At 32.9% G+C, this 25348-nt stretch overlaps 1 protein-coding gene across 4 annotated transcripts in view; it reads right to left on the reverse strand.

Annotated features, from left to right (window-relative positions):
• Positions 1-25348, reverse strand: part of LOC145296754 (dedicator of cytokinesis protein 7-like) — a 250331-nt gene that overhangs the window by 170822 nt on the left and 54161 nt on the right. For all 4 annotated transcript variants that reach the window (XM_080142795.1, XM_080142793.1, XM_080142792.1 and 1 more), the window contains exons 11-12: positions 24544-24736; positions 491-690 (exon numbers count right to left, since the gene is read on the reverse strand). In XM_080142795.1, coding sequence (XP_079998921.1) covers positions 491-690; positions 24544-24736 — 393 coding nt within the window. The remainder of the gene's footprint in view (positions 1-490; positions 691-24543; positions 24737-25348) is intronic.

The raw sequence follows: 25348 nt of genomic DNA on the forward strand, positions 1-25348 counted from the left end.
TATTTAATAAAAGATTATACAGCATTAGTTGGTTTTTTAAAGTTTACAAATTTAACCTTACAAAATAATGCTTTCAAAAGTTATAACTCACCCATAGAAAAAGCTCTTTATTTTTGACAGTTTAGAAAAAATATATTGGTTTCAAAATAATGACTGTAAGCTTAAATATTATGTAGCAGTTAAGGAACTTATGCAAATTCATATTTTAATAGAAAAGAAAGACAAAATTATAAATCTTTAAAAGCTTACATGGAGTGAGTGGAGAAAACGTTTAGTGAAACTGGTGGCAAAAGGGGGAGTAAAGAGAGCAATCTACAAGGCCATGGCAGATACTGAGCAATCTAGGTTTCCTGATATACTACAAAAGGATTGAGGAGAACTAAGAGATGCATTAGTTGCTGAATAATGTTTGTATATTGTTAAGATCAATCAAATCTAATAAAGTCGATCAACAAACAAACTGCATTAATAAATAAATAATCAATCTTACTTGTTTGAAGAAACTTGTGACAGTTAAAGTGACAGGAGTGAATGTGTCAAGACTTGAGCCGTAATCGTCAGGGGACCAACTGCGCCGCTTCTCATAACCCGTACGCCCCCTATCAAGGGAACCTCGTCGTACCTGTGAATCATCACGGGGTCGTCTACGGAAGCTTTCATAAGGAGGAGCATGCGCAGCACTTCTTCTGTCTGTGTACACAAGAAAAAGAGTAAGAATTTGGAAATACAAGAATATAAATACCAAAACATTGATGAGAACTGAAAATGGAAATGCAAATAAAAGTATCATTACATCAATTACCAAAAAAAAAAATATTCAACATCCTTTTTCAGAATTTTTGGAGATAACAATTGATACTTTGGATTATTTAGACTTGTTTTTATTTTGGACTAGCGAGGGGTAACCGGTGTTGCCCGGGTGTTTGGAGGTGTGTATGGAAACTCCGGGGGTGGGGTGGGGGGGTTAAAAAAAAAAGTAAGTATGAGGATCGAACCCGAACCCTTGAGGCAAAGTTGTAAATTAAAGTGTGAAAAAAAAAAACGTGCGACGTTAACCATTGACCCACCGCGACATGCTAACGGAAACACGTTTGAATTTATATAATTACTTGGATTTAGCAGGTGCCCGTTTTAATGAGTTAATGAGGTCAAGTTTGACTGCGGGATTTCATTTACTGCTGAACACTTCCCCCCCCCCAAGATGTTATAGGAAAAAGACTAACCCACATGCGGCGAGCGACAAATGTTGAATATTTATCTTCCCGAAATTGAGCAAATTAAATAGACAGGCGAGCTTCGTTGTTAACTGTGAGATATTACAATTTATATGTGATATAAAAAGTTTTAAAAAGTTGTGAAGCAAGTGACAGCTTCTCTGAAAAAAGCCTTTTGTAAACACACAGAAAAAGCGAACACACATACATACATTTTCACTTTTATATTTATAGATGTCATTTTCACATTTCAGTCTATATAACCTCTATCCTTCTTGTCGGAATCTGGAACCTGTATGAAATTTTGAACGGGGGATCTTTTTGTTTAATCTTGCTCTTGTTTGATCAGCCATGACTAGATACTGTTGAACCTGGGAATCTTTTCATCAATAAAGTATGAGGTAATATACAGTTGTAAATTACACTGTTCTGGAGGTTGAAGGTTCGATGCTCAGTGCGGATGATACAAAGAATGCAATTGTGAAATACTTAAGATTTCTACCCAGTCATGACTGGCAGAAGAAGAGCATGTGACCCTCCATGGATTCAATAAAGGGTCCCATTCAAAATTTTGTGCAGATTCCAAAGTTCAACAAGATGCACCTGAAGAAGACTGGAGGCTACATTGACAATAACGTTGTGTAAAAAACATTCAAGATGAGAACAATAATCCAAATAATACACATTTTGTAAGCACATGCTATTATTTAGATCTAATAACCTCTATACAACCATGGAAGTGAGAAAAAAAAAAAAGCTGTAGATGTTAGAATATCTTCTGAGAAGTTTAATAACTAGACAATCCATGAACCTGAGTAAATATTTAGTGACCTGAACTGATTCATCAATGCAAATTAGATATTTTAAAAGTATAGTTATTGATAATTTATCGAACACGTATGATATTTGAAAAGATTTATAAAAATACTCTTAGTTAAGACATTTCTTTTTTTTTTTTTTTTTTTTTTTCTTTACACGTTTCACAATATTAACAAAAATTTATGATCAAATTCAAGCAAGGTCCCCCGACACTTGCTGCAGACGTGTCAAACTAAAATGAAACATCATAAAAAAAACGTATCCAATATAGAATAATCCCAAAAGGTTTTATCTACTATTAAGATTTATTAAAACTAGCAAAAAACTTTGGTTGAATTTAACCACACTTTAACAGAATTAATATACTAAACTTTTAGGTACGTCCAATTTTCACAAAGTTAAAGGATTTCAGAATACATTGTTATATCATAATAGACTCCATCCCCCTCCCTCTTAATTATTTACATCATTTAATTTCTCTCACCACCTCCCTTATCATTTTACCTACAATGAAATTATACACCCTTCCTTCCACCATCTAAAACATTCGTGTACAGATGAAGAATGCATGGTGATAAAATGACAAAATAACATTTTCAGAGTTTCCATGAAAAACATAGATTATTTCTTTTCTTAATATTTAATTCAAAGTTTTGGAAGCAAATTAGCAGTAAACTAATTTAAAACCATAACTAATGAACACTTTTTTTTAAATATAATTTTCTTTAAATAAACTGACGACTTTCTATCATTTCTTTGACTGACTTTCAGCTAAATTTATGCACATTTGTTTTAATTTTTTTTTTTCTGATGAGAGAATGGAAATGGCACTAACCCTATGCAGGTTTAACCTGTTTCCTCCAAAGGATGAAGTTCCATGGGTTGGTTGGTTGTTTTTGTTTTACGGCATATCAACCCTTTTCGGGTTATTTAATGCCGAATCCAAATATTTTTAAGAAAAAATTTTTAATAGAATATATTTGTTGTTTTCAAGTCGGTTTCTATTTAACCCATAGTTGGAACCCTAACAGGTACTACCACTCCGGGTCAGAGTGGACCTGGGAGCAATAGTAATTAAAGGGTGGCTCCACACTCCCCAAAGCCCACAAGCTGGGGCCTCACCACTGGATATAGTTTAAGGTCATATCCAGGACCAAGTTCCTTGGGAGTATGAAATTCACAAGCAGTCTCCAGTCGCATGTATATCTCCGTTAGGGGAGATGACGACATTAGGATTTTGCAACTCTTGCAGAGAGGTGTCAAAGTCCTCCTACATATACCTGGGATTTCAAAATTTGTCACCCACCTGGTACTAACCAGGCTCAACATTGCTTCACTTTGGTGTGTCAATGAGATTATGCCGTACATGATGAACAGGGAAATAATTATATCGTATTGGCAGTTTCTGGAGAACATGTCATTTTTTCAGTTTTGAATAAAAGTTTCTATTGAACTTTTTACTTTCAAAACCCGACTTAAATGTTATTTAAAATTTTTGAATTTGTATACTTGAAGTCATACTCTGCTGTGTAAGAAATACCGACCTTCTTCTCCCATTTAAAATTCTCAAAGATTATACAACCACATTAGAATATAAAAAACTAAAATTACAGACATTATAAGCCCTACAAATACAAGCTAAAAAAAATTAAAATTAAAATAAAACAGTAATTAATAAAATTAATTTCAATAACAGTGAAAATGGTCTAAAATGTCTGCAATACGAAAGGCACCATTCAGTCTTGACAGATTACGGATAACCACTAAAGGATGCCTACACGTGAAAGTTTTGTGGAAAGCATTGCACAATCTCCAACCATACCTCTCCTAAGTCGGCATCGTTTTAATTCCAGTTCAGGACGAATGTAAACATTGCCAAGATAAGCACATACAACACCTAGTGTTCCCAAATGGTTACCCACCTGGTACTGGCCAGGCTCATAGTTGCTCAACTTTAGTCATCTGGCAAGAACTGGTGTGTGAACATGATTATCTCATATTAATACTAATGTTCTATTAATACTACCACTAATCTTGTATCACCAAAACATGTAAGAGCTAATATTCTTTGCTCGATACCCAACCTCATTAAAATAGTTCCAGAAGTACTGGGGTATCCAACTAGTATGGCAAATTTAGCTGCTAGTTTCAACCTGAAACTAACATTAATCAAAAATCAAGAAAGGATCAACAAGAAAATATGCAGACAAAAATCATCTGTGCTATTTAACAAAATGTTTGGAAAACAAAATGCTGCCCAAATATATGTGTGTATATATATATATATATATATATATATATATAACTGATAATATCTGTAATATCTAACTGTAACCATATTATGTTACAAAGTATTCAGTTGAGGTAACAAATATTTTCTAGGTATCAATTCCTTAACAGTAAATGAAGCACAAATGATACCGACAATTTAAAAAAAAAAAGAAAAGAAACTGAAAATATTTTGTATTTATATTAAAATGGCGATTACATGAAACTTTACTAGAAGGATACAAGAGCATGCCTCTCTCCCAAAGATTTTATCTATATATATAAATCTCACCTGTCGGTTTAAATGTATGTATGTCTGCCTAAAACTTTCAACACAGGCGATGGATTTTCACGAGATAGGTCTCGTTTTGATGCTTCAGCTGACAAATAGCGAAAAATTGGCTAAAAACATTAATTTCTCCACCCTCAACTGGGCACTTTTCTACAGGCAGGGGTCGTTTTTTTCGCCGATATTTATGAAAGTCATCCCCTCTTTTCGATTGACTAGCCTTAATTTAAACCTTCGTCACTTCCGGTTTAGCGATGGACGCAACAGCAAAGACGTCATGTTTTTGTTTTTTTTCACATTCTTTTCCTCCTTCGCGGTACAGGTTCAAGCCTGCTTGCCTACTACCACTTTTTTTTTCCTTTTTGTTGAATACACACCTCCAAACACCCAGGCAATGCCGGGCACCCAGGCTAGTATAAAATAGGCTTCGATAGGTTCAGGTGATACCTGAGCTCCAAATTTGACATACATTTCAATTAGAAAAACGAAAGTATATTTTGTGAAGTCAGTATATATATATATATATATATATATATATATATATATATATATATATATATATATATAACTAAAAAATAAAAATCATTTGTAATATGATCCATCTTGAAACTGTAAAATAACTGAAAAAGGATTTAAAATATTAAAAAGAAAACTTAGTAAATTATATTTTAGGAAAAAATGTAATATTCACACTACACACAGTTTGCTATTTTTTATATAACCTTTTCAGCTCATATACTTTTGATGGTTTTTCAGGGCGGAGGGGGAGGGTCACTGAGTCATTATTTTCTTTTTCATCTTTTGTGCTAGTTAGTGAATTGCCTATGGGTGTCTCTTTGATCTTCAAGTCTTCAGCTTTCTCTTACAATTTGAAGTTTTCAATTATATTTCCCACATACTAAAATTGAACCCCCTACCCCCCGAACACTTTTATCACTGATGAAGATAACAATCTAAAGACTTTTTTGCATATTTCATAAAAAAACAATTTAATTCTTGTACTAAATAACAAAAATATTTTTATCACAAAAAATGTAAGCATAAGGAAGAAGAGAAACACAAAAACAATATAACTAGAGGATAAGTGCCTACTGATATCGCAATGGTAACGTACAAGATACATTTTTACAGACAAGAAGCAGAGAGATTTTTACAAAGACAGTAAAAAAAACAAAAAAAAAAAACAAAGAGATTCATATCAGCCAGCAAAGAAAGGATACAAAAATGTATATTACACATTTTTAAATGTATGTTAATGAAGAAACCTAAAACTTAAATCTATTGGATCTGATTGCAAATAAAACACTTTGATACACACACATTTCTATTCAACATAATCTCCAGTCCTTCCATTACAATCGAAATGATCATCTAGTATTTTAATGTTTTTATTGTTTTTACCCGAATATTAACTTTATAAAATCATTCAGTTTTATACTTTTATTTTTTTTTTTTTACAATACTTTGAACACTGTTTCTTTTTAACAAGATTTGATCATGTTTTGCTTGATTTTTCCTCCATCTTTAGACTTTTCATATCTAACGATTTTAAATCTCTGATTGTCCATTCATTATTTTTCTCTAGATTGTTTTTGGATTTGTCTTCTTTAAACCTTTCTAAGGGGTTGTTGAATTAATCTGTCTAGATCACCGGTGTTTGTCTCTGGTGCCTCTAGAAACACATGTAAAACTTATTTTGTTCTGAAATTGTCACTAAATCCTAGATTGATGTTATTTTGAATTTAATTGCTCTATTCGATATTTTAAATATTAAATATTGAAATTTTGTGCTTTTAGAAATCAAATCATCAAATCCATCTGAATTATACAAATATATATATATATATATATATATATATATATATATATATAATTTTACTAGATTCCAAAGTCCAAGATTTTATTCATTTTACCAATCATTATTTTTTTTTAATCAAAAACTTTGCCAGTGCTTGTTAAGACAGAGTCGACGGATCATTTTTTTTTTAAATATGTGGTTTTAAGCCAAAAGAACAGTACTTACTAAATTGTCGTGTCGAAAATAGTAATAAAACCCAAAAATTACGAAAATTTATTGGTAGAACAACTGCTATTGTTTTTAGTAAAATCAAGTCTATCGCTATCAGCTAAAACAAAGCGTCAGCCATTACAGTGACGAAAGGGGAAATAAATATGTCTCCAGTATTCTCAACCTCCAAATGTTCACATTTAGAGAAAATGCCTTTTCCCCCAATTTTCCATAAAAATTAATTTTACCTATAAATAATTTTCTGCTTGATGAATTTTCGTCATTTTTTAATATATTACTATTTTCAACATGACAATTAAAAACACTTTTTTAAAATTTTATCTCTCAACTATCTTACCAAGCACCACCTTGGCATATATACAGACCTGGTTCGTTCATGGGAGAAGATGGCTGCCCACAGTAAGCAGTAATCTCTAAAACTCTCACAACTGCAAATGGATTCAACGCAAGTCATTTTATTTTTAGAACAGGATTTTATGCGTTACATTGCTACAAATTTCTCTGTTTGAGAAATGTTTTTACTGGTGAGTCCACAGAAGAAATATTCAGTATTGACATACATATATTGACTGTTCCCCCATGAATGAAATAGATCTGTAAATGCACTTAAGTTTTTGTTTTGAGAATAAATGATTGACAAGACGGATAAAATCTTGGACTTTGGAATCTAGCAAAATGGTTATTAATTTCTAATGCTCTGTTGTTTTATCTTAATCATCGAGCTTTGAATTTAAAAAGACTGGTATACATAAAGAATAGAAAATAAAAACTCTTATGATTTATCAGCATGTAAAGTTAATATCAGAAATGTACTGCTAAAACACTTTGAATAGATTCCAGTTAAAAATAAGATCTTAAAATCGGACATATGAAAAAACAGACAGCTGAATTCTTTGCATCACTGATTGCAGACAATATTTGAGTTACGATGGCTTTTCTTCAGGGAACACCGACATGAAGCAATTAGTAAAAAGGTTTGGGGGGGGGGGCAGGAAATGTAAGACCTTTTTAATGTGTGCTCTTTTGTTAGTGTGACTTATTTGTGATTTGGCAACCGAATACAATACCATTTTTCTTAGGGCAAACTACCTCCACTGTTTTCACTGGTAAAGGTGTGCTCTACATGCGCTAAGGAAATCAATTTGTTGGCCAAGCGGAACAAGGATACTGTTAAATTCTCTACAAGTTTTTATTCAAATATTTTCCTTTTGCATAAAATTAAAAGCAATTAACATGCAGTCTGGTATTATATTACCACGCTCTATCCTCAAAAAATTCCATCTCTTAAAGTGTTTATAAAATTCACAATCCTTTCTGCAATTATCCAACTATTTAGTATAAATAAACGGTGCTTGTCTCACATTCCCTTATATTAAAAAACAAAACGAAAAGAGAAATCTATATCATTTATGTACCCGTGACAGAAAGAAAATATTGTGCACCAAAAATCACATAAATTGATCAAGTAGTTATATTTTTAAATGATAAAATCAATTTTTCTGGTTAAATATACAGTGATAATATTGTGACGCTATCGTAAAACAAACTAAAAGAACAAGGGAAATAACTGCGAATAATTCAAACTTGCGAGATTTTAGAAAACTATTCTTAATATGGAAAAACTTAAATTCACTTCAAAATGATTTTCTTTATAAGAATAAAACTACTTGATCAATTTAATTGATTTTTGATGTACAATTTTTTTTCTATCACAAGTATGTACATCATACAGATCTTGATAATCAGAGAAAATAGAGATAAAGAAAACTGTGGCATCCCACTTTATTTCATTAAAAAGACATTTTAATAAAAACATGAAACAGAGAGTCGTGAGGCCTGATACTAAAAACGTGGGTTATTAATCATCAAAGCTTGCTGGATGTTGCTGTAATTTCTATCTTAAGGAAAATGTGAAATAAGGAACTTGTACAAGCCATAGTATCAACTTTTGTGATATTCACTTTAATAAAATATTGAATCATCAATATCCATATATTTAACCTCAGCTATTAATATTTATACTAACTTTCATCTCGGTTTATGAGAATAAATAGTTATTACTAAAACTGTAACAGTTTTCTTTTTCCTGATCTTGAAATCTTACCTTCTTTTGTGAAAGCATCAAAATTTAATACTATTACATACCATTACAATAGCACTTTTTTTTTAGGAATTTTCAGAAAAGTGCAAAACATTTTACTTCAACTGAGAAGTCTAGATCAGTTTACAAATTAGGATTTTGCTTATAACCTTGCATCCATCATGTGTGAATATTATATTCCTTATTACAGAATTAATTTTTTTTACAATTAATCATATTGTAATTTTATTATTGCTGTTCAAATCTATTATTTATAATTGTTGGTTTCCATATTGTTTTTCAATTTAACTTTGGTCTACTTAAGAAGCCACTGTCACCAAACATGTGTTGTTTTTTTTTTTAAACATGGTACTCTCCACCATTCTTCTCTGTCTATTTTTTTATTTTTTTTTTTAATTCATTCTACAAGGGCAAATGGTTTTCCTTTTCCCTTCATATGTGGTCAGCCATACCAGAATTTTTAATTCATTTATGCATTACAGTTTTAAAATGTTTTTTTAGTCTTTTTATGGATGGCAGGTCTCACCTTTGTTTATTTTTCAATATTAACATGAAATGAACATAGCCAGTTCTTGGTCCAATATTTTCTGTAGTAGACTCAACATGGACATACTGTTTTTCGAGAGTTAAGTGTCTCTCAAATATTATCCTGATGCTGTATACATTATATATCCTCTGATGTTTTGTGTTTTTTTTTTTGTTGTTGTTTTTATTTCAGACAAGCTCTTCACACTAACCTTTCTTATCATGTTCTTTGATGTTTGATCTAGATTTTTCAGGGCTATGGTCATTCTCTCTGGTCAGATATTTCTGTTTGCTTACTAATTATAGATGTAAGTGTCCTCCTGTTTAAAGTTTAACACAAGTTAGCAAATCTTCTCCAGTTCAATCTAGTTAGCAAATCTTCTCCAGTTCAACCTAGTTAGCAAATCTTCTCCAGTTCAACCTAGTTAGCAAATCTTCTCCAGTTCAACCTAGTTAGCAAATCTTCTCCAGTTCAACCTAGTTAGCAAATCTTCTCCAGTTCAACCTAGTTAGCAAATCTTCTCCAGTTCAACCTAGTTAGCAAATCTTCTCCAGTTCAACCTAGTTAGCAAATCTTCTCCAGTTCAACCTAGTTAGCAAATCTTCTCCAGTTCAACCTAGTTAGCAAATCTTCTCCAGTTCAACCTAGTTAGCAAATCTTCTCCAGTTCAACCTAGTTAGCAAATCTTCTCCAGTTCAACCTAGTTAGCAAATCTTCTCCAGTTCAACCTAGTTAGCAAATCTTCTCCAGTTCAACCTAGTTAGCAAATCTTCTCCAGTTCAACCTAGTTAGCAAATCTTCTCCAGTTCAACCTAGTTAGCAAATCTTCTCCAGTTCAACCTAGTTAGCAAATCTTCTCCAGTGCAACCTATCTTAAGCAATTCTATTCATTATATTCCACATATCAGAACCAGATTGGGGATATGCCAAACGAAAGTCATAAGACTTTGAGCATGTCAGCTTCCTCCATTTTAGGATAGCCAAAACTTGTTTTACAGATTGTCGTAAAAGAATATGAGCTACAAGCCGTACACTCTGCATAGTGATTGTCATGTGTGCAAGGGCCTTCAGTTGACTCTAGACAAAGCTTCAACATTTGCAACTGTCTCTATAGATAATCTTGCGGATACACCTCAAGCAGCTCTGATGAAACACATCAAGTATTTACAACATCTTGACATAAAATCAAATTTATGTTTCACTATCATATAGTACTGAATTATACAACTACAGACACTCAATGAAGAATGCCACTTCAATTCTGCATTTATTATGCAGTTCAATGATACCATTATTTGGAAAAACGTTTCCAAGATAAGGAATGGTCGTAATTTCACCCAGCAATCATTACATTCATTAAAGTGTTGTGAACTCATAGTGCAAATAATATAAATGGGTTCATTTGGTTTTAGGAGCCAAAACATGCTAAGTACAAGATGAGTAAATTATAAACCAGTTGAAACGTGAATAAATTGGGAAATGCGAAGGCACTAATCACTGTGTGATTATCTACTTGTACATTTTTATAGCCTAACAAATTTCAATCTACTTTTTACTTTTGCTGACAAAAAAATGTCACACGCATAAAGCAATTACATTATTTTTAAAAAGTTATTTTGATTCTTTATTTGTCCAATTAACAGCACAAAAATAGCCAACAACTACTTTTAAAGATAGCATGAATACTGCAGATAATTTTTGTATAATTTTGAATCATCTGGATTAGTATTATCATCTTGGTTGTTATATGCACAACATTTCGATTGATGTAATTGCAGGTGCATTTCTTTGGGACGGGGGGGGGGGGTCTTTAAGTCTCAATTTATTTGCCTTCTCATAAAGACACAATTAGACAAAAAGTCAGTTTTTAATGTAGGAAAAATCCAGCTGCTCCAAAAATGATCACTCTTGATTAGAACAAAAACAAAAATTTTGTCAGTTTACAATGATTTCTCTTTCTCTGACCTAGGACAAAAAGTAATGAAGTGAAGTATCAGAACAAATACTATACTTTGCTCCTAGCCAATTTCAGAAACCTGTCTGAAATTTTGGATCAAATGGATTTCAAGCCTCCAAAAAAGAGCAGTGACCTAAGAACATATTTTCTTTAATGAAAATCTGTGATAGAAAAGTTATAAAAGTGCATATTGATTGTTTACGATTTAACTGGAAATAAAAGTTTAAAAAAAAAAAAAATTTTTTTTAATCATTTAAAGCAAAATGTGTTATTTTGGTAGTTGCTCGCTTTTTTTTTTTTTTTCTTTTTTTTTTTTTTTTTCTTGAAATCCATTTGATCCAAAATTTAAGACTGAACTCTTAATTCAATCCACAGGAGTAAATGATTCTCTCACCATCAGCCATAGTTATGTAGAAACATAAGTATAATCAAGTTGACATTAGTGATCTAAAGTATCAATCCTCATCTCAAAAGCTCATAAAACAAAAGAAATTTTGTAGTTAATTATGATCAAATGCAAACATGCTGAAATTTAAAGACCAATTACCTAAATATTTTGTTTACCTTAGAGACAAAACTGTTTTCACAAGAAAATAAAATGGAGAGATATATGCTCAAGCTAAAGCTACATTTTTAGACATTCTTTTTTCAATTTAAGTGAATTTGAAAATCTATTTTATCATGAGACTAAAATAAAGAAATGCTAGAATATAATAAATTCCTTTGTATAGAGAACATTGGTCACATCTCTGAAAGCATTATTTCACAATTTGAAAATTTACAAAAACGAATAATGTTATATAATTTTGTTAATCAAAATCATTTTTTTCTTTATTCTGAGATTTTCATAGTTAAAACAGTGTTTGTTAAGACAATGTTTTTTTTTTCTCTTCATTTTGTTGGTATTAATCTAAGGAGACGACCCCCTTGTGGAGCTCGAGTTAATATCAACAATCTTATATAATTTTTTTTTTAACGATTAAAATCATTTTTTTTTTTATTCTAAGATTTTCTTTGTTAAAAAGACATATTCCAAGAAGATGGTGTTTTTTTTTTTCTCTTCATTTTGTTGGTATTAACTTGAGATGACTCCTTGTGGAGTAAGGGTTAATATCAACAAAAAACAAAATTTTTTTTTTTTGAATATTAATTCTTTTTCTCTGAACATGTTTAATTAATGAAAGTCTCAGACTAAACAAAAAAATAATTTTAATCATTTAATAAAAATTTATATAACATTATTTGGTTTTCAAAATTTTCAAATTAAATTCCTTCGTTTTCTTTCCTTCAACCCTGGCATCATTTGAACATAATTTATTCAAAGGAGGTGTGAAATAAATGTATGATTACATGTAAATTGCACAAAAAAAGTACATCCAGGTGTAGAAGGTGTATCTTTTGAAGTGAGGATTTGGGGTGGGGAGGTAAGTATCACATGCACATGATTCTTTATGCTGTGCAGGTCAGATGGTAGGGCAGATGGATGGGCGACTGGTTTTATAGCGTCTGACAAACATGTGCGATATATCAGTGTTTTCTCGTAGATACTTACAGTAGTCGTAGAGTATCTGACTTACTCCGGCTACAGAAGAAAGTTGCAGAAATATTCTGATGATGCGGAGACAAGAATTCAGTGTGAAAATAACAAGTGACCAACAACAAGACATAGCAACACAGATAGACATAAAAATTTTAAAACATAACGGAAAGAAATTCAATTTAAAAATATCACAAAAAAATATTTTTAAAATTACAAACACAAAAATAAAAAATACTACAAAATAAAATTTAACAATTTTTCCAAGATAAGCTATATTAATTTACATTTTCTCAAACCGTTTTTCTCTTGTTACTGTTTTCATATTTCAGCCATCATAGCAATTTTATCAAAAAAATAAATAAAAACTCAACACGTAGGCTACTAAAAGTAGGATAAGTATACATGGAGATGAACACAATATGAGAACCTATTAAAAAAAAGGGGCAGATAACCCTAGAAGAAGAAATGGTAACTAACTAATCTTTATTTCTATAAAGTTAGATATTTATATATTTATATCTAAAGAATTCACTCTTAAATAATTAACCAATTGTTATGAATTTTTTTAACACAACTGATATGTGTAAGGATATGTGCTATATTTGTTTGATTTAGTTTTATGCAATGGAAACAAAAGGTGGATACCAAAGCTACCATCCAAAGATGACAAGGTAATCTTTTGATGATATATTTAAGATGGTCTCCCTCTTTTTTTTTTTTTTTTCTCTTTTTTTTTTTTTTTTTTTTTTTAAATATTTTCTACGTTTTAGTCATTTTATTCTCTGGCTCTTTGTCCAAGAATTTTATTTAATCCACCCTCTAGATATCAAATATAAGTATTTTTATTTAGTTCATTTAGTAAGGATTGAACTTAAAATGTATTGGCAGAACTCATGCTATATATATATTTCAACCGACACATCTGTTCATTTGGCCACAGCTAATGTTAAGAAAATCCTCAGTCTAGTTTTCAAATGTCATACTTATCTAGAGAATTATCTTCTAAACTAAATAACTGCTTGTTATGAATTTTGCAACACAGTTGCTAGGTATAAAGGTAGGTAATGTGAGCTATATTTAGTTTAATTTAGCTTTTTGAAAAGGAGAGCAAAGAAGTGGGAGGGTCCATTGTGAAATTTTAACAATAGGTAATTGGCATTAATAAATATTCACCCAATTTCACTTTATTTTAAAGGTTTTTTAGAAAGCGTAATGAGCACAAACTCTCATTTGAAAATCCAAATATGTCAGACTTGCATTAAATTAGATCCATAGTCATTAGCCATCTATTAAGAAATGTTTCTTGAATTTTTAATTTTTTCTTAAGACCCCTTAAATTTTAGATATCTTTTAAGAATCAAAATCATATAATGAACTTTGGTTAAAATTTGAATGAGGATTATGGACATAATGTTTAGTAGAATTATATCATTTTAGGTTTCATAAGGGACATAACAATGGTGCAGCATTGTTCTGTACAGGAAATTAACTTTATCTGTTTTAAAACATGTATTCTTCTCGTTATAATATAAGCATAAGAAAATAGATATGCCGAATCTACGAAAACAACAATCAAGATAAGGAAAACAGTGAAAAACATGTAAATAATACAGATACAAGATAAAACATATAGATAATACCAAAAAAGGAAAACTTACTTTTAGAACAAGTGCAACTGACATTGTGCTCATATGCATATTTTAGTGCCCAGTTTGTATTCAGGTATATTCTTCCCCACCCCGATCCTTGAGTATTCTTTGGAAAATATCATCTTAAAGATAGCCACTTAGAATGGGAGACATGATTCTTTCTAGAAAAAGTAATATCCAGTTCAAATAGATAATATATTTAATCTAATATATAAATTTATGTTAGCCACATTTTAAAAGTTGGACCCAAATAGCACTTAAGCTGATAAATCAAACTTTGATTCTTACTAGCCAATTTTTATGCATTATTGTTGTACCATGTCAAATGCAATAAACTAATATACCTCACTACAATTTGTTTTTTAAAACATTTAATCCTGTCCAGTAGTTGTAAAAATTTATAATCACCTTAAAGAAAATATATATATATATATATATATATATATATATATATATATATATATATATATATATATATATATATATATAATTCTTATTCTTTTAGTATAAGTGTTATTTGGTTTTAATGTCCACTCTAGGATAAAAAAAAAAAGGAAAAGAGACATAGAAATATTTAAAAAAATAAATTTAAACAATAGATCCCAGGCAATGCCAGGTATCTACAACTAATGATTATATATTTCCCCCAAACCTCTGGCCTTAATCGAGGGGAGACTGAAACTTGCTGCTATGGTTTCAAATGATTTGAAATAACAACACAGGGAGGCTTGATTCCAAATATTTCTCATATGCTATATCTCCCCTCTTTTGGGAATAAGGTACGATTATGAATATCTTCCCCATCAAATAATCTTTATACACTGTGAAATTTACTTTATGTATGAAAACAAAAGAGGAGAGATATAAGATATGAGAAATATTTAGAATCAAGTCTCCCCTTATTGTTATTTCAGATTATTTGAAACCATAACAGCAAGTTTTAGTCTCCCCTCCATCAAAGCTAGAGGTTTTGGGGACATATCAGATATTTTGTAATTCATATGCAAAACTAGGAAAACAAATGACTATTATAATAACATTTTATGGCTGCAAAAAGTGCCAATAATAGGCTCTGAATGATGGATGCTCCCCTTAATGTGCGACCTTAGGGGCAAATGTCGCTTAGCCCACTACACAATTCATTACCTTTCCAACAAGCCTTCATTTGTTAAATTCTGATCAATAGTAGTTGAAATTTGGAACATTTTATATATATATATATTAAGAGGTATAAATCGTAAAATGTGGGATATGTATATTATATTGGTCCACAAGACAGTCAAATTTTGCAATTATACAGTTTCTTTCTATCCTATTATTTCAGCTAAAATTTCATAAAGACTTAAATATTTGGGGGTGAGATAATTAAAAATAATGGGCAACATTTATATAAGTTGCAGGACTTTAGAAAAAAAAAAGGGTTCCAGTTATTAATAGTGCACATTTTTTTGGTACTGCTCATCAAATAAAAGATTAATTTTTCCCTGGTATCTTTCAAAATCGTGATAAAATACAAACTATTGATTGTGCCAAGGATATGTGAACTAAAATGATAAAAATCATTAAAAGTACAGAAGAGTTCCTTTATTCAGATTGACCTTTTTATTCCAGCCAGTCAGACTCATTACACCAACCAAACACTGAAATCAGAACGCAAGTGGATTTTGGGTGGAATGCATGCACACTGAAAATGATCATAAACCTGAATAAGATGTTATGCCAGCAACGCACACACTACAGAGTCTCTCAAAAGAATGTATTCGCATTTCAAACGACAAAATGCACTTTATCATTAAACTTTGATAACAGACTAATTACATTTGATAAATATTCAAGAGAGAATCATACAGAAAATATTTAGCGTCTTATTGTTGTTTCAAAATGTCTGATTTAAACTGAACTTGATCTAATTACTAACATTTTTTTTCAAATGTTACGTTTCATTATTTTGTCTCTCAAAAATTGCTGGAAATTTCCCATGTGGTTTAAAATAATTCAAAGGTTAAAGTTTTCATTTTCTATGCCATCATATTGGTTTTTAGTCAATTTGGAAATTTATTAATGAATTATTTGTTTTTGATTTTCTTTTTTTATGACTTGCATAGCAGGGAGGCCTGATGTTTCTTGGAATTGGATGAGGAACCCTATAATAATTTATATCCAACACATGATATTTCTTATTTCATTAATTTTCTAATATTTAAAATCAGGGTTGTGAATTCCGTCATAGAAACGTTGATTGAATTTTAAAATAAAATATGTATGAGATATTTGAAAGCCAAATTACAATGCAATATTATTAAAAATAAACAAATATTTATTCGTCTAAAATTAATATTTTGGAGCTTTACTCTGACTTCAGAATTTGATACATTTTTTTTCTTTCTTGCCATGATGTTACGTTGTAGAAAAAAAAAATCAGTTTGGAAATGCCGGAAGAATGCATTAGCTAACACGATATTAAAGTCAGGGTTGTAAATTCTGTGATAGAAGCGTTGATTGAATTTTAAAATAAAATACATTTTGACAGTGGATTGAAGAATATACAAGGTGTCTCAAAAATGTACTCACACTTTGAATGACAATAAAACCTTTATTTATGTTTGATTGATTGATTGATTGGTTTTACGGCATATCAACCTATGTGGTCATTTAATGCCGGAGTCCTTTTTTTTTTTAAACTTTTTTATTGGGAGGGGGGGAATGACTTTTTCAGCCTTTCCTCCCTTTTTTTATAAAATTGAACTAAGAAATTAAATGTTGTATTTATACATGGATATGTATATTTGGGTGACTTTAAATTTCCTTAAATTTTCTTATATAAATTTACTTTCCTTAGGTATGCTAGAATATTTGCTGAGTTGACCTTTTCAAAAAGGTCTTCCATATTGCTTTCTGTATAATATAATTTTCTAGTTGGGGCAAGGTCATCACACCCAACTAGGATATGTTTTACTGTGAGTGTCTCCTGGCATGGGATGCACTCTGGCGCCGATTCTCCATTTAGTATATAAGAATGAGTAAAGTTGGTGTGTCCTATGCGCAACCGAGTCAGTATCACATCTTCTCAGCATGATCTCTTGATGTCCGGACATCGTTCCTTAAGTTCAGGTTTGATTGAGTATAATTTGTTGCCCTCTTGCTGACTCCACCGCAGTTGCCATTTTTCCTGTATGTATGCTTTTATCTGGGGTCTAAGATCAGTATGTGGAATCTTAAAATTGTCAGTTGGAAGGTGAGAAGATCTTTTTGCAGCTGTATCTGCCCTGTCATTGCCTTTGATCCCCACATGGCTGGGGATCCAGACAAGAATAATGTTTTTAGTAGTTGAAAGGATATTGATTTTTTTCTATTAATTTTGTTGTTAGTGGATTTTCTTGTTTTTGATTTTGTATAGATAATAGGACTGATAGAGAATCTGTGAGAATGATGAAGTTTTTGGTGATTTCCTCTGAAATTATGTTGAGTGCTAGATCGATAGCTATAGTCTCTGCAGTGAATATAGATGCTTCATTTTGAAGATTTCTCTTCATTGTGGTTTTATGGTACGTTGCTGCACATCCAGTGTGATTGTTGCTTTTAGACCCGTCTGTGTAGATAAAGGTGTAGTCTGAATATTGTAATTTTAAATGTTGAAGTTCGTCGTGGTATTCAATAGGGTTTGTGGTAGATTTGGACTTTTTGTTTAGGTTGAGTTTTATTTCAACTTGTTTCATGGTCCATGGGGGTGTTTTAGGCAGTATGAAGTTGTGAATGCTGGAGATTGGAATTTTCGATTCTTCAATGCTTTCCTTCATTCGGAGCCCGAACGTTTTGATAGTTTTTCTTCTCATGTTAAAGAGTTCTTCATATTTAGGATAGAAGGTACATTGGTATGCAGGGTTGTTTGGGCAAGACTTCAGTTTCAGTAAATATTGAAGGGCTAACTTTTCTCGCCTTAGATCTAGTGGGGGTTCGTGTGCTTCCGTGTATAGACTGTTCACGGGGGAAGTTCTGTATGCTCCTAGGGCCAATCTTAGGCCAGTATGGTGAATAGGGTCTAGGTTTTTTATATATGATGTTCGGGTTGATCCATATATGAAACAACCGTAGTCTAGCTTTGAGCGGACTAGTGCTCTGTAAAGTTTAAGGAGTGTTTCCCTGTCTGCACCCCAATCGGTATGTGCTACCACTCTCAAAAGATTTACAGCTTTGTTACATTTTTTTTTCAGATAGTTTATGTGTGGGATGAATGTTAACTTTTTGTCAAATAAAATCCCTAAGAATTTGTACTGGTCAGTAACGGGTATGGGCATTCCTTCCATGGTTAGGACAGGATCATTATGCATGTTCTTTAGTTTGCAGAAATGCATGCATTTCGTTTTTCTTTTGGAGAATCTAAATCCATTCTCTTCCGTCCATCTCATTACTTTGTTTAAGCACAATTGAAGCTTCCTTTCTATTATAGATATATATCTAGATCTACAGCATATTAGGAAGTCATCCACATATAGGGAGCAATCTACCCCAGGGTTAAGGTTTTTTACAATGTTGTTAATTCGGATACTGAACAGGGTCACTGACAGTATACTCCCTTGAGGTACTCCATTCTCTTGTTCTTTCAAGTCCGAGAGAGCTGTGCCAACCTTTATTCTGAACCGTCTATTTTTTAAAAAATTTTCAATAAAAATTGGCATTCTGCCTTTTAGTCCAAGCGCCTTCAGATCCCTTGTAACACCGTACTTCCACACAGTATCGTAGGCTTTTTCCATGTCAAAAAACACTGCTGTTAAATGTTCCTTCCTTACAAAGGCTTCTCTGATGAAGATTTCAAGTCTGACTATGTGGTCTATTGCACTTCGGTTTTTCCTGAATCCTGTTTGAAATTCTGTAATAAGATTCTCTGTTTCCAGGAACCAGATTAGTCTTTTGTTTATAATCCTTTCCATGGTCTTACAAATGCAGCTTGTTAGAGCTATTGGCCTGAAATTCAATGAATCTGAGACGTTACTTGATTGGGATTGGAGGTTTGAGTTTTCAGATTTGGGGATTGGTATTATTGTGGCCTCTTTCCAGGTCTCGGGTACGTTTCCACTGGACCATATAATATTGAAAATTTCAAGTAGGTATTTCATTGAGGTTTCTGGAAGTTTTTTGAGGATTTCATATGGAATTTCATCGGGCCCTGTAGCTGTGTCATGGGATTTGGTTAGCGATTCTTTTAATTCAGGCAAGGTAAGAGGTTGGTTGTATTTTTCAGTATTTTGTGATTTAAATAGAATTTTCTTTTTCTCTTCCTTTTCTCTAATCTTTTTGAATTTCTCTGTTTGTCTGTCACATGATGAAATTTTTGATAAATTATCTGCCAGGTTATTGGAAATGTCTTTTTGATCGGTGTATATTTTGTTGCCTTTAGAGATGTGGGATATTGGTGTACTACTACACTTTCCTTCTATTTTCCTCATCATGTTCCAAACTGTTTTCGCCTTGGTATTCACATTAATTTTGGATATATAATTTCTCCAAGTTGTTCTTTTGGATTCCTTTATGATTCGTCTGGCTTTTGCTGTTGTTTTTGAAGAAATCCAGATTTTCGCTTGTTGGATACTTTTCGAATTTTCTCAAGGCAGCTCGTCGAGCTCTGATGGCTTTTCTGCATTCTTTTGTGAACCAAGGTTTGTTGTGATTGTTGGTTTTGGTTGTTTTCGGTATGGTATTATTTGCTATGTTTGTGAGTGTTTTAATGAAGTAGTTCAAATGGTCATCTTCATCATTCTTTTCGATAATTAATTGGTGTTTGCACTGTTCCTGGAAGTCTTCCCAATCCGCTTTTTGTAGGTTCCATTTGGGTGTTTTTTGTTCAGTGCTAGTACTTAGACTTTCCAGAATGATTGGGAAATGATCACTCCCACAGGTGTCATTGTGTACTTTCCAGTCATAGTCCATATATATGGAAGGATCACATAAGGTAAGGTAAATGGCGGTGAAAGTACCTGTTGCTGGGTACATATAGGTGTAGTTTTGATTATTAAGGAGGCATAGATTATTTTTATTTATTATGTTTTCTATTTCTTTTCCTTTTTTATTTGTTTCTTTACTTCCCCATATTACATTGTGACTGTTGAGATCTCCTAGTAGAAAAAAGGGTTTAGGGAGTTGTTTTATTAATTGAGTTATCTCAGTTTCGTTGATTGTATCTTTTGGAGGGATGTATATTGAGCAAAGTGTTATAGTTCTATGCAGAGTCACTGAAACTGCAATTGCTTGCAAGTTTGTGTTTATATTTATTTGTCTTTGAGGGACTTCATTCTTCACAAGTATTGATGTGCCTCCAGAAGCTCTGTCCGTATCTTTATTTATGTAGTTGTAAGATGTGTAGTGTTTTATGTTGATGGTATTATTTTCTTTCAGAAAGGTCTCCTGTAGACAGACAAGTGCTGGGCTCATATTTGTTATTAATAATGTGAGTTCATTTTGGTTTGCTTTTATCCCTCTGATATTCCATTGTAATATTTTGTTCATCATTTGGAATTGTGTTCAACTTCCATCGTCTCCAATCCCTCAAATCTATTTTCTGTCGGAGTCCCTGTTCGAGATATAGATCGGGATCTTTCTTTTCCTGTTTTTGTTTGTTTTTTTTTTTGTCTGGGGGGATTTTTGATTCTTTTCTGGCTTGTGATGTGTTTGATGGTTGTTCGGTTGTTTTTGTAGAAATGGTTTGTGGTTTTGTTTCTTTTTGTGGTTCAGTAGTGTCTTTACTTAATATTATCCTTGGATTGGTTGCAGACATTGCACTATTCATTTTCCTCATTTCTTCTAATAGTTCTTTCATTTCCTTTATTAGTTTGCTTAGGACATCAATTTTCTTGTCAGTTGTATCCGTTACATGTATATGACCATTTTGATTGTTGATTGGATTAGTTTTTTTTGTTGCATCTGCATATGTTTTAGTTTCGATGATTTTCCTGGCCTCTGGGTAGGATATATTCTTTATATGTTTTAGTTTGGTCACTTCTTTTTCTCTTTTCCATATTTCGCAATATCTAGAGCCAGCGCCATGGTTTCCCAGGCAGTTGGCACACTTGAAATCTTTTCTGCAGTCAATGTGTGGGCCACTTTCTCCACATCTTCCACACACTGGTAATCGTGTGCACCGATCTTGATGGTGTCCAAACTTCTGGCACTTGAAGCATTGGAAGGGGTTTGGAATATAAATTTCTACATTTATTTTCATATATCCGACTTTCACTTCTTTGGGTATGGTGAGGGAATCGAAAGTTAGTATATATGTATTGGTATCGATTTTCTCACCGTTTTTTTTAATTTGAACTCTGCGAACATCTAACACATTCTGTTTCTGTAAGTTTGTCCGGATTTCCTCCAAGGGACAAAGTGCAAGTTCGTGGCTTTTCACTACTCCTTTGCAGGTATTTAGGGTTGGATGTCTGTAGCATTTGACTTTGATATTTCAAATAATTTTAGTTTCAATATTTCTTTAGTTTGTTCTTCGTTATGGGTTTCTATTAGTAGGCTGCCGTTAAATTGTTTTTTAATAGACTTTGGTTTTAGAGTTTTAAGATTTTTTTCAATTTTAAAAGGTGATAGTTTGCTCAAAGGAGTTTCCTCCATTGATTCTATTACTACGAATGTTGAGTTCCTTGGTTTTATCGTCTCTTCGTCAGAGCTACTGATGTCAGAGACATCAGAGTGGGTTCTCTTTGGGTGGTTGGGTGGTTTTTGGGAGGAATAAGCCATATATTTTGTTTTCTTTTTTCGTCATCTTTGTTCCCCACCCACCTCGGAGTCCTATTTGGGAAGAGCCTGGGGGGAAACCCATTCGCCCAGCCTCTACAGGGATACAATGATGATATAACCGACTTTGGTGGTATCATAATGATTATCTGTTCTCTCTTGATATTGCTATGGGATCTGTAGCAATCCTGAGGGGTTTACAGCCTCGTCATCGATATTCACACCTAATCGATTGACCCTCAGCCACCGCTTTCCATTATATATTAGGGAGTAGGGTTATTTGTGGGAGAGGGGGGATGTGTTGTATTAGTAGTGGGTTTTTGGAATGGGCAATATATGGTGGGGCTTGGCGTGACTGGCCGATTGGTCGGATCGGGCCTCTCCGACCGCCCGTCTAATCGAAGTAAGGGCCAAAGTAATGTGTTGCGGTGCCTAAACTTCTTTGTATCCTGGTTTAGGTTCGCTCAATCACCAGGATCACGTCCTAAGACTTTACGGGTAGCAACCCACGGCTAACTGGTTGCCCCATTGAGGGATTTTTACCCTCTGCAGGGGGACAGTCGGTTTGTTCTCATGCCCTACCGACAGGGCAAAAAAATAAATAAATAAATAAATAGATAATTTAATAGAATATATTTGTTTTCTTTTTCTTTCTTTTTTTGTTGTTTCTTTTCCTTTTTAAAATCTGTTTCTATTTAACCCATAGTTAGGACCCAACAGGTACTACCACTCCGGGTCAGGGTGGACCTGGGAGCAATGGCAATTAAGAGGTGGCTCCACACTCCCCAAGCCCGTAAGCTGGACCTCACCATCGGATGTAGTTTAAGGTCATATCCAGGACCGGGAGTAAGGTAGGAAAAAATAAAATAAAAAGGGGGGGGGAATAGGCTATTGTTTTTGTTTTTGGTTTTGCAGAACATAATTAAGTTTTACAAAAAAGATCAGAAAACAAAAAAAAAACGTCAATGTAGGTGCATTTCGTCTCAGGAAGCCACAGGGCAGCCTGATCTGGTAGCACCAGCCTTTATTTATGAGCATGAAATAAAATGTAATGTCTTCGGATACAGAAGTAATCAAAGACCCATGAAGACAATGTTGATAATGCACACCAAGAGATTTGCAAATGTCCTCAAATAGTTTGAGTACATTTCCTTCAGACACCCTATATATGTGCAGTGATGATAACCACTGCACCTCTATCCACAACATAGAGAGTCAATGCCTCTATTCACTTTGGGGGCTATGACGCAGTGGATAGAGGTGTTGAGTCTCTACAGTTCCAGGTGAGCATTGTCTGAAGATAATGAAAACGCTTCAGATAGAGCTCACCTGGAACCGCAGAGAGTCAAGGCCTCTATCCACTTTGGGGCCTATGACGCTGTGGATAAAGGTGTTGATTCTCTACACTTCCAGGTGAGCAAGTTGGCCAAAATGTTACAAGACTCAGCATTCCTAACGCATCACAGTTAATCAGAAGAAGTTAATGTAGAAGGCTAGAGGATAAGATGGCCAAAATGTGATAAAACAACAATATCTGTGAAAATGAAGATAACAGTCAACAAAAAGAATGAATGCACAATTTTTTTTTTTTAATATTAAATTTTTCGCTATAAAAATCTTTAATTCATCAGACAATAAAACTAAAAGTAAAAAAAAAAAATTGGTGTTAAAACAAAATGTGTCCTTTCCATTTTTCTTCATTCAAGGGTGACTCAAATATATTTATATCCAACATAAATTATACAGCCTGATATCTTAGTAGTGTTTGACTTATACTGCTTCTGCCTAATTCTGCAGGTACACTGGCACCAATTTGTCTCCAATACACAAATTTGGATGCAATGCAGAATCATCCCTCCCTTTAACAGAGTTATTTTAAAAAAATTTTGTTGGTTTGGCCATGCTGCATTCCGCAACACATGAATGTTCATCCACGAAGTAATAGTTCCAAGATTGGTGAAGACGCCGAGGGGCCGCTTAAGACATGGTTATACATCATCAAAGCCGATGTCAAAGATACCTCTAGTCCACAGATCTACGGTGTTCACCTCTGCTCCCAGGACTGGTTCCCCATAACTATTTTAGCCACTATAGACCGTCTTGCATAGTCTGTGTTCATCTGAGATCAATGTGTTCTATGGGAGGAGCTAGACAACTCATTCTGAGTGAATATCAGTTAGTCATGTCTTATTAGGTTTTCTTTAACAAAAAAGAATCAAAAATCTTTTACCATTGTTGATTATGAACTGACTTTATTTGTTTCAATAAAATCATTCAACTATGACCCTTTTGTCACCATCTTGGGCTTTTATATAAACTTGACTGTACCAGTAAACTAAAATTAACCCGATAAACTTTGCTGCAAACTGTTGAAAGAAAAAGGAGAACAAAAGAACTTGTATGCGATAATGTGAACCTACCGAGACTGGCTGTTCGTGACATTTCTGGTTCTGACTTCTCAGAAGCTGAAGACATAGAAGAATCTCTCTCCAGGCTGCCAGCGCCATTAATGATATTCATTAGGTAGATGGCTGTCCAAGCAAATGGCATCCGATATTTGCCGAGTCTTTCACAGAATTGGACAGCATTACTTTTGTATTTTTCTTCTCTCACCTGAAATCACAGAAAAAGTATTTATTTCAGAGATAAGGATAAATCTTTTGAAATATGAAATGCACATTCATTCAGATATGGTGGCTTTGTAAGATACCAGATACTAGCAACATTCATTGGTAAAACAAAATGCAACAATCCATATAAAAAAAGACAGTTTAAAAATGTGCATTTATATATGCGTAAGCCTATATATGCCTTTCCCCAAAGACTGTCAACCCAATGTTTGCATGCCATTATTTTCTTCATCATTTTCTCCTTCTTAGTCTTGTTCTGACCATGTTGTCTCCTTTTGTATTGGCAACTGCCGAAGGCACGTGCACTGGTTTATAAGTATACAAAAACAAAAGCAACACAGACTCATGAGAAAAACACAAACTTAGATACAGTGTGTATCAGATGGTTGGTTGTGCCCTGGGTATGTGAAAAAAAAAAGAGCACCAAACGCTAGTGTCCGCATCTTAATTAAGTTCCAATATATCAGCTAAGACATAATTGAGATGCCATCACTATTGTTCAGTTGATCAGCCCATCTCATCATTTGCTCTACCCGATCTGCTAGTCTTTGTCTACCTTTATCCAAACTCAGACTCCTAAATATATTAAGTTTTG

Source organism: Euprymna scolopes, chromosome 17 (genome assembly GCF_053919585.1).
Source record: "Euprymna scolopes isolate OS-2025 chromosome 17, ASM5391958v1, whole genome shotgun sequence".
Taxonomy (NCBI): Eukaryota; Metazoa; Mollusca; class Cephalopoda; order Sepiida; family Sepiolidae; genus Euprymna; species Euprymna scolopes.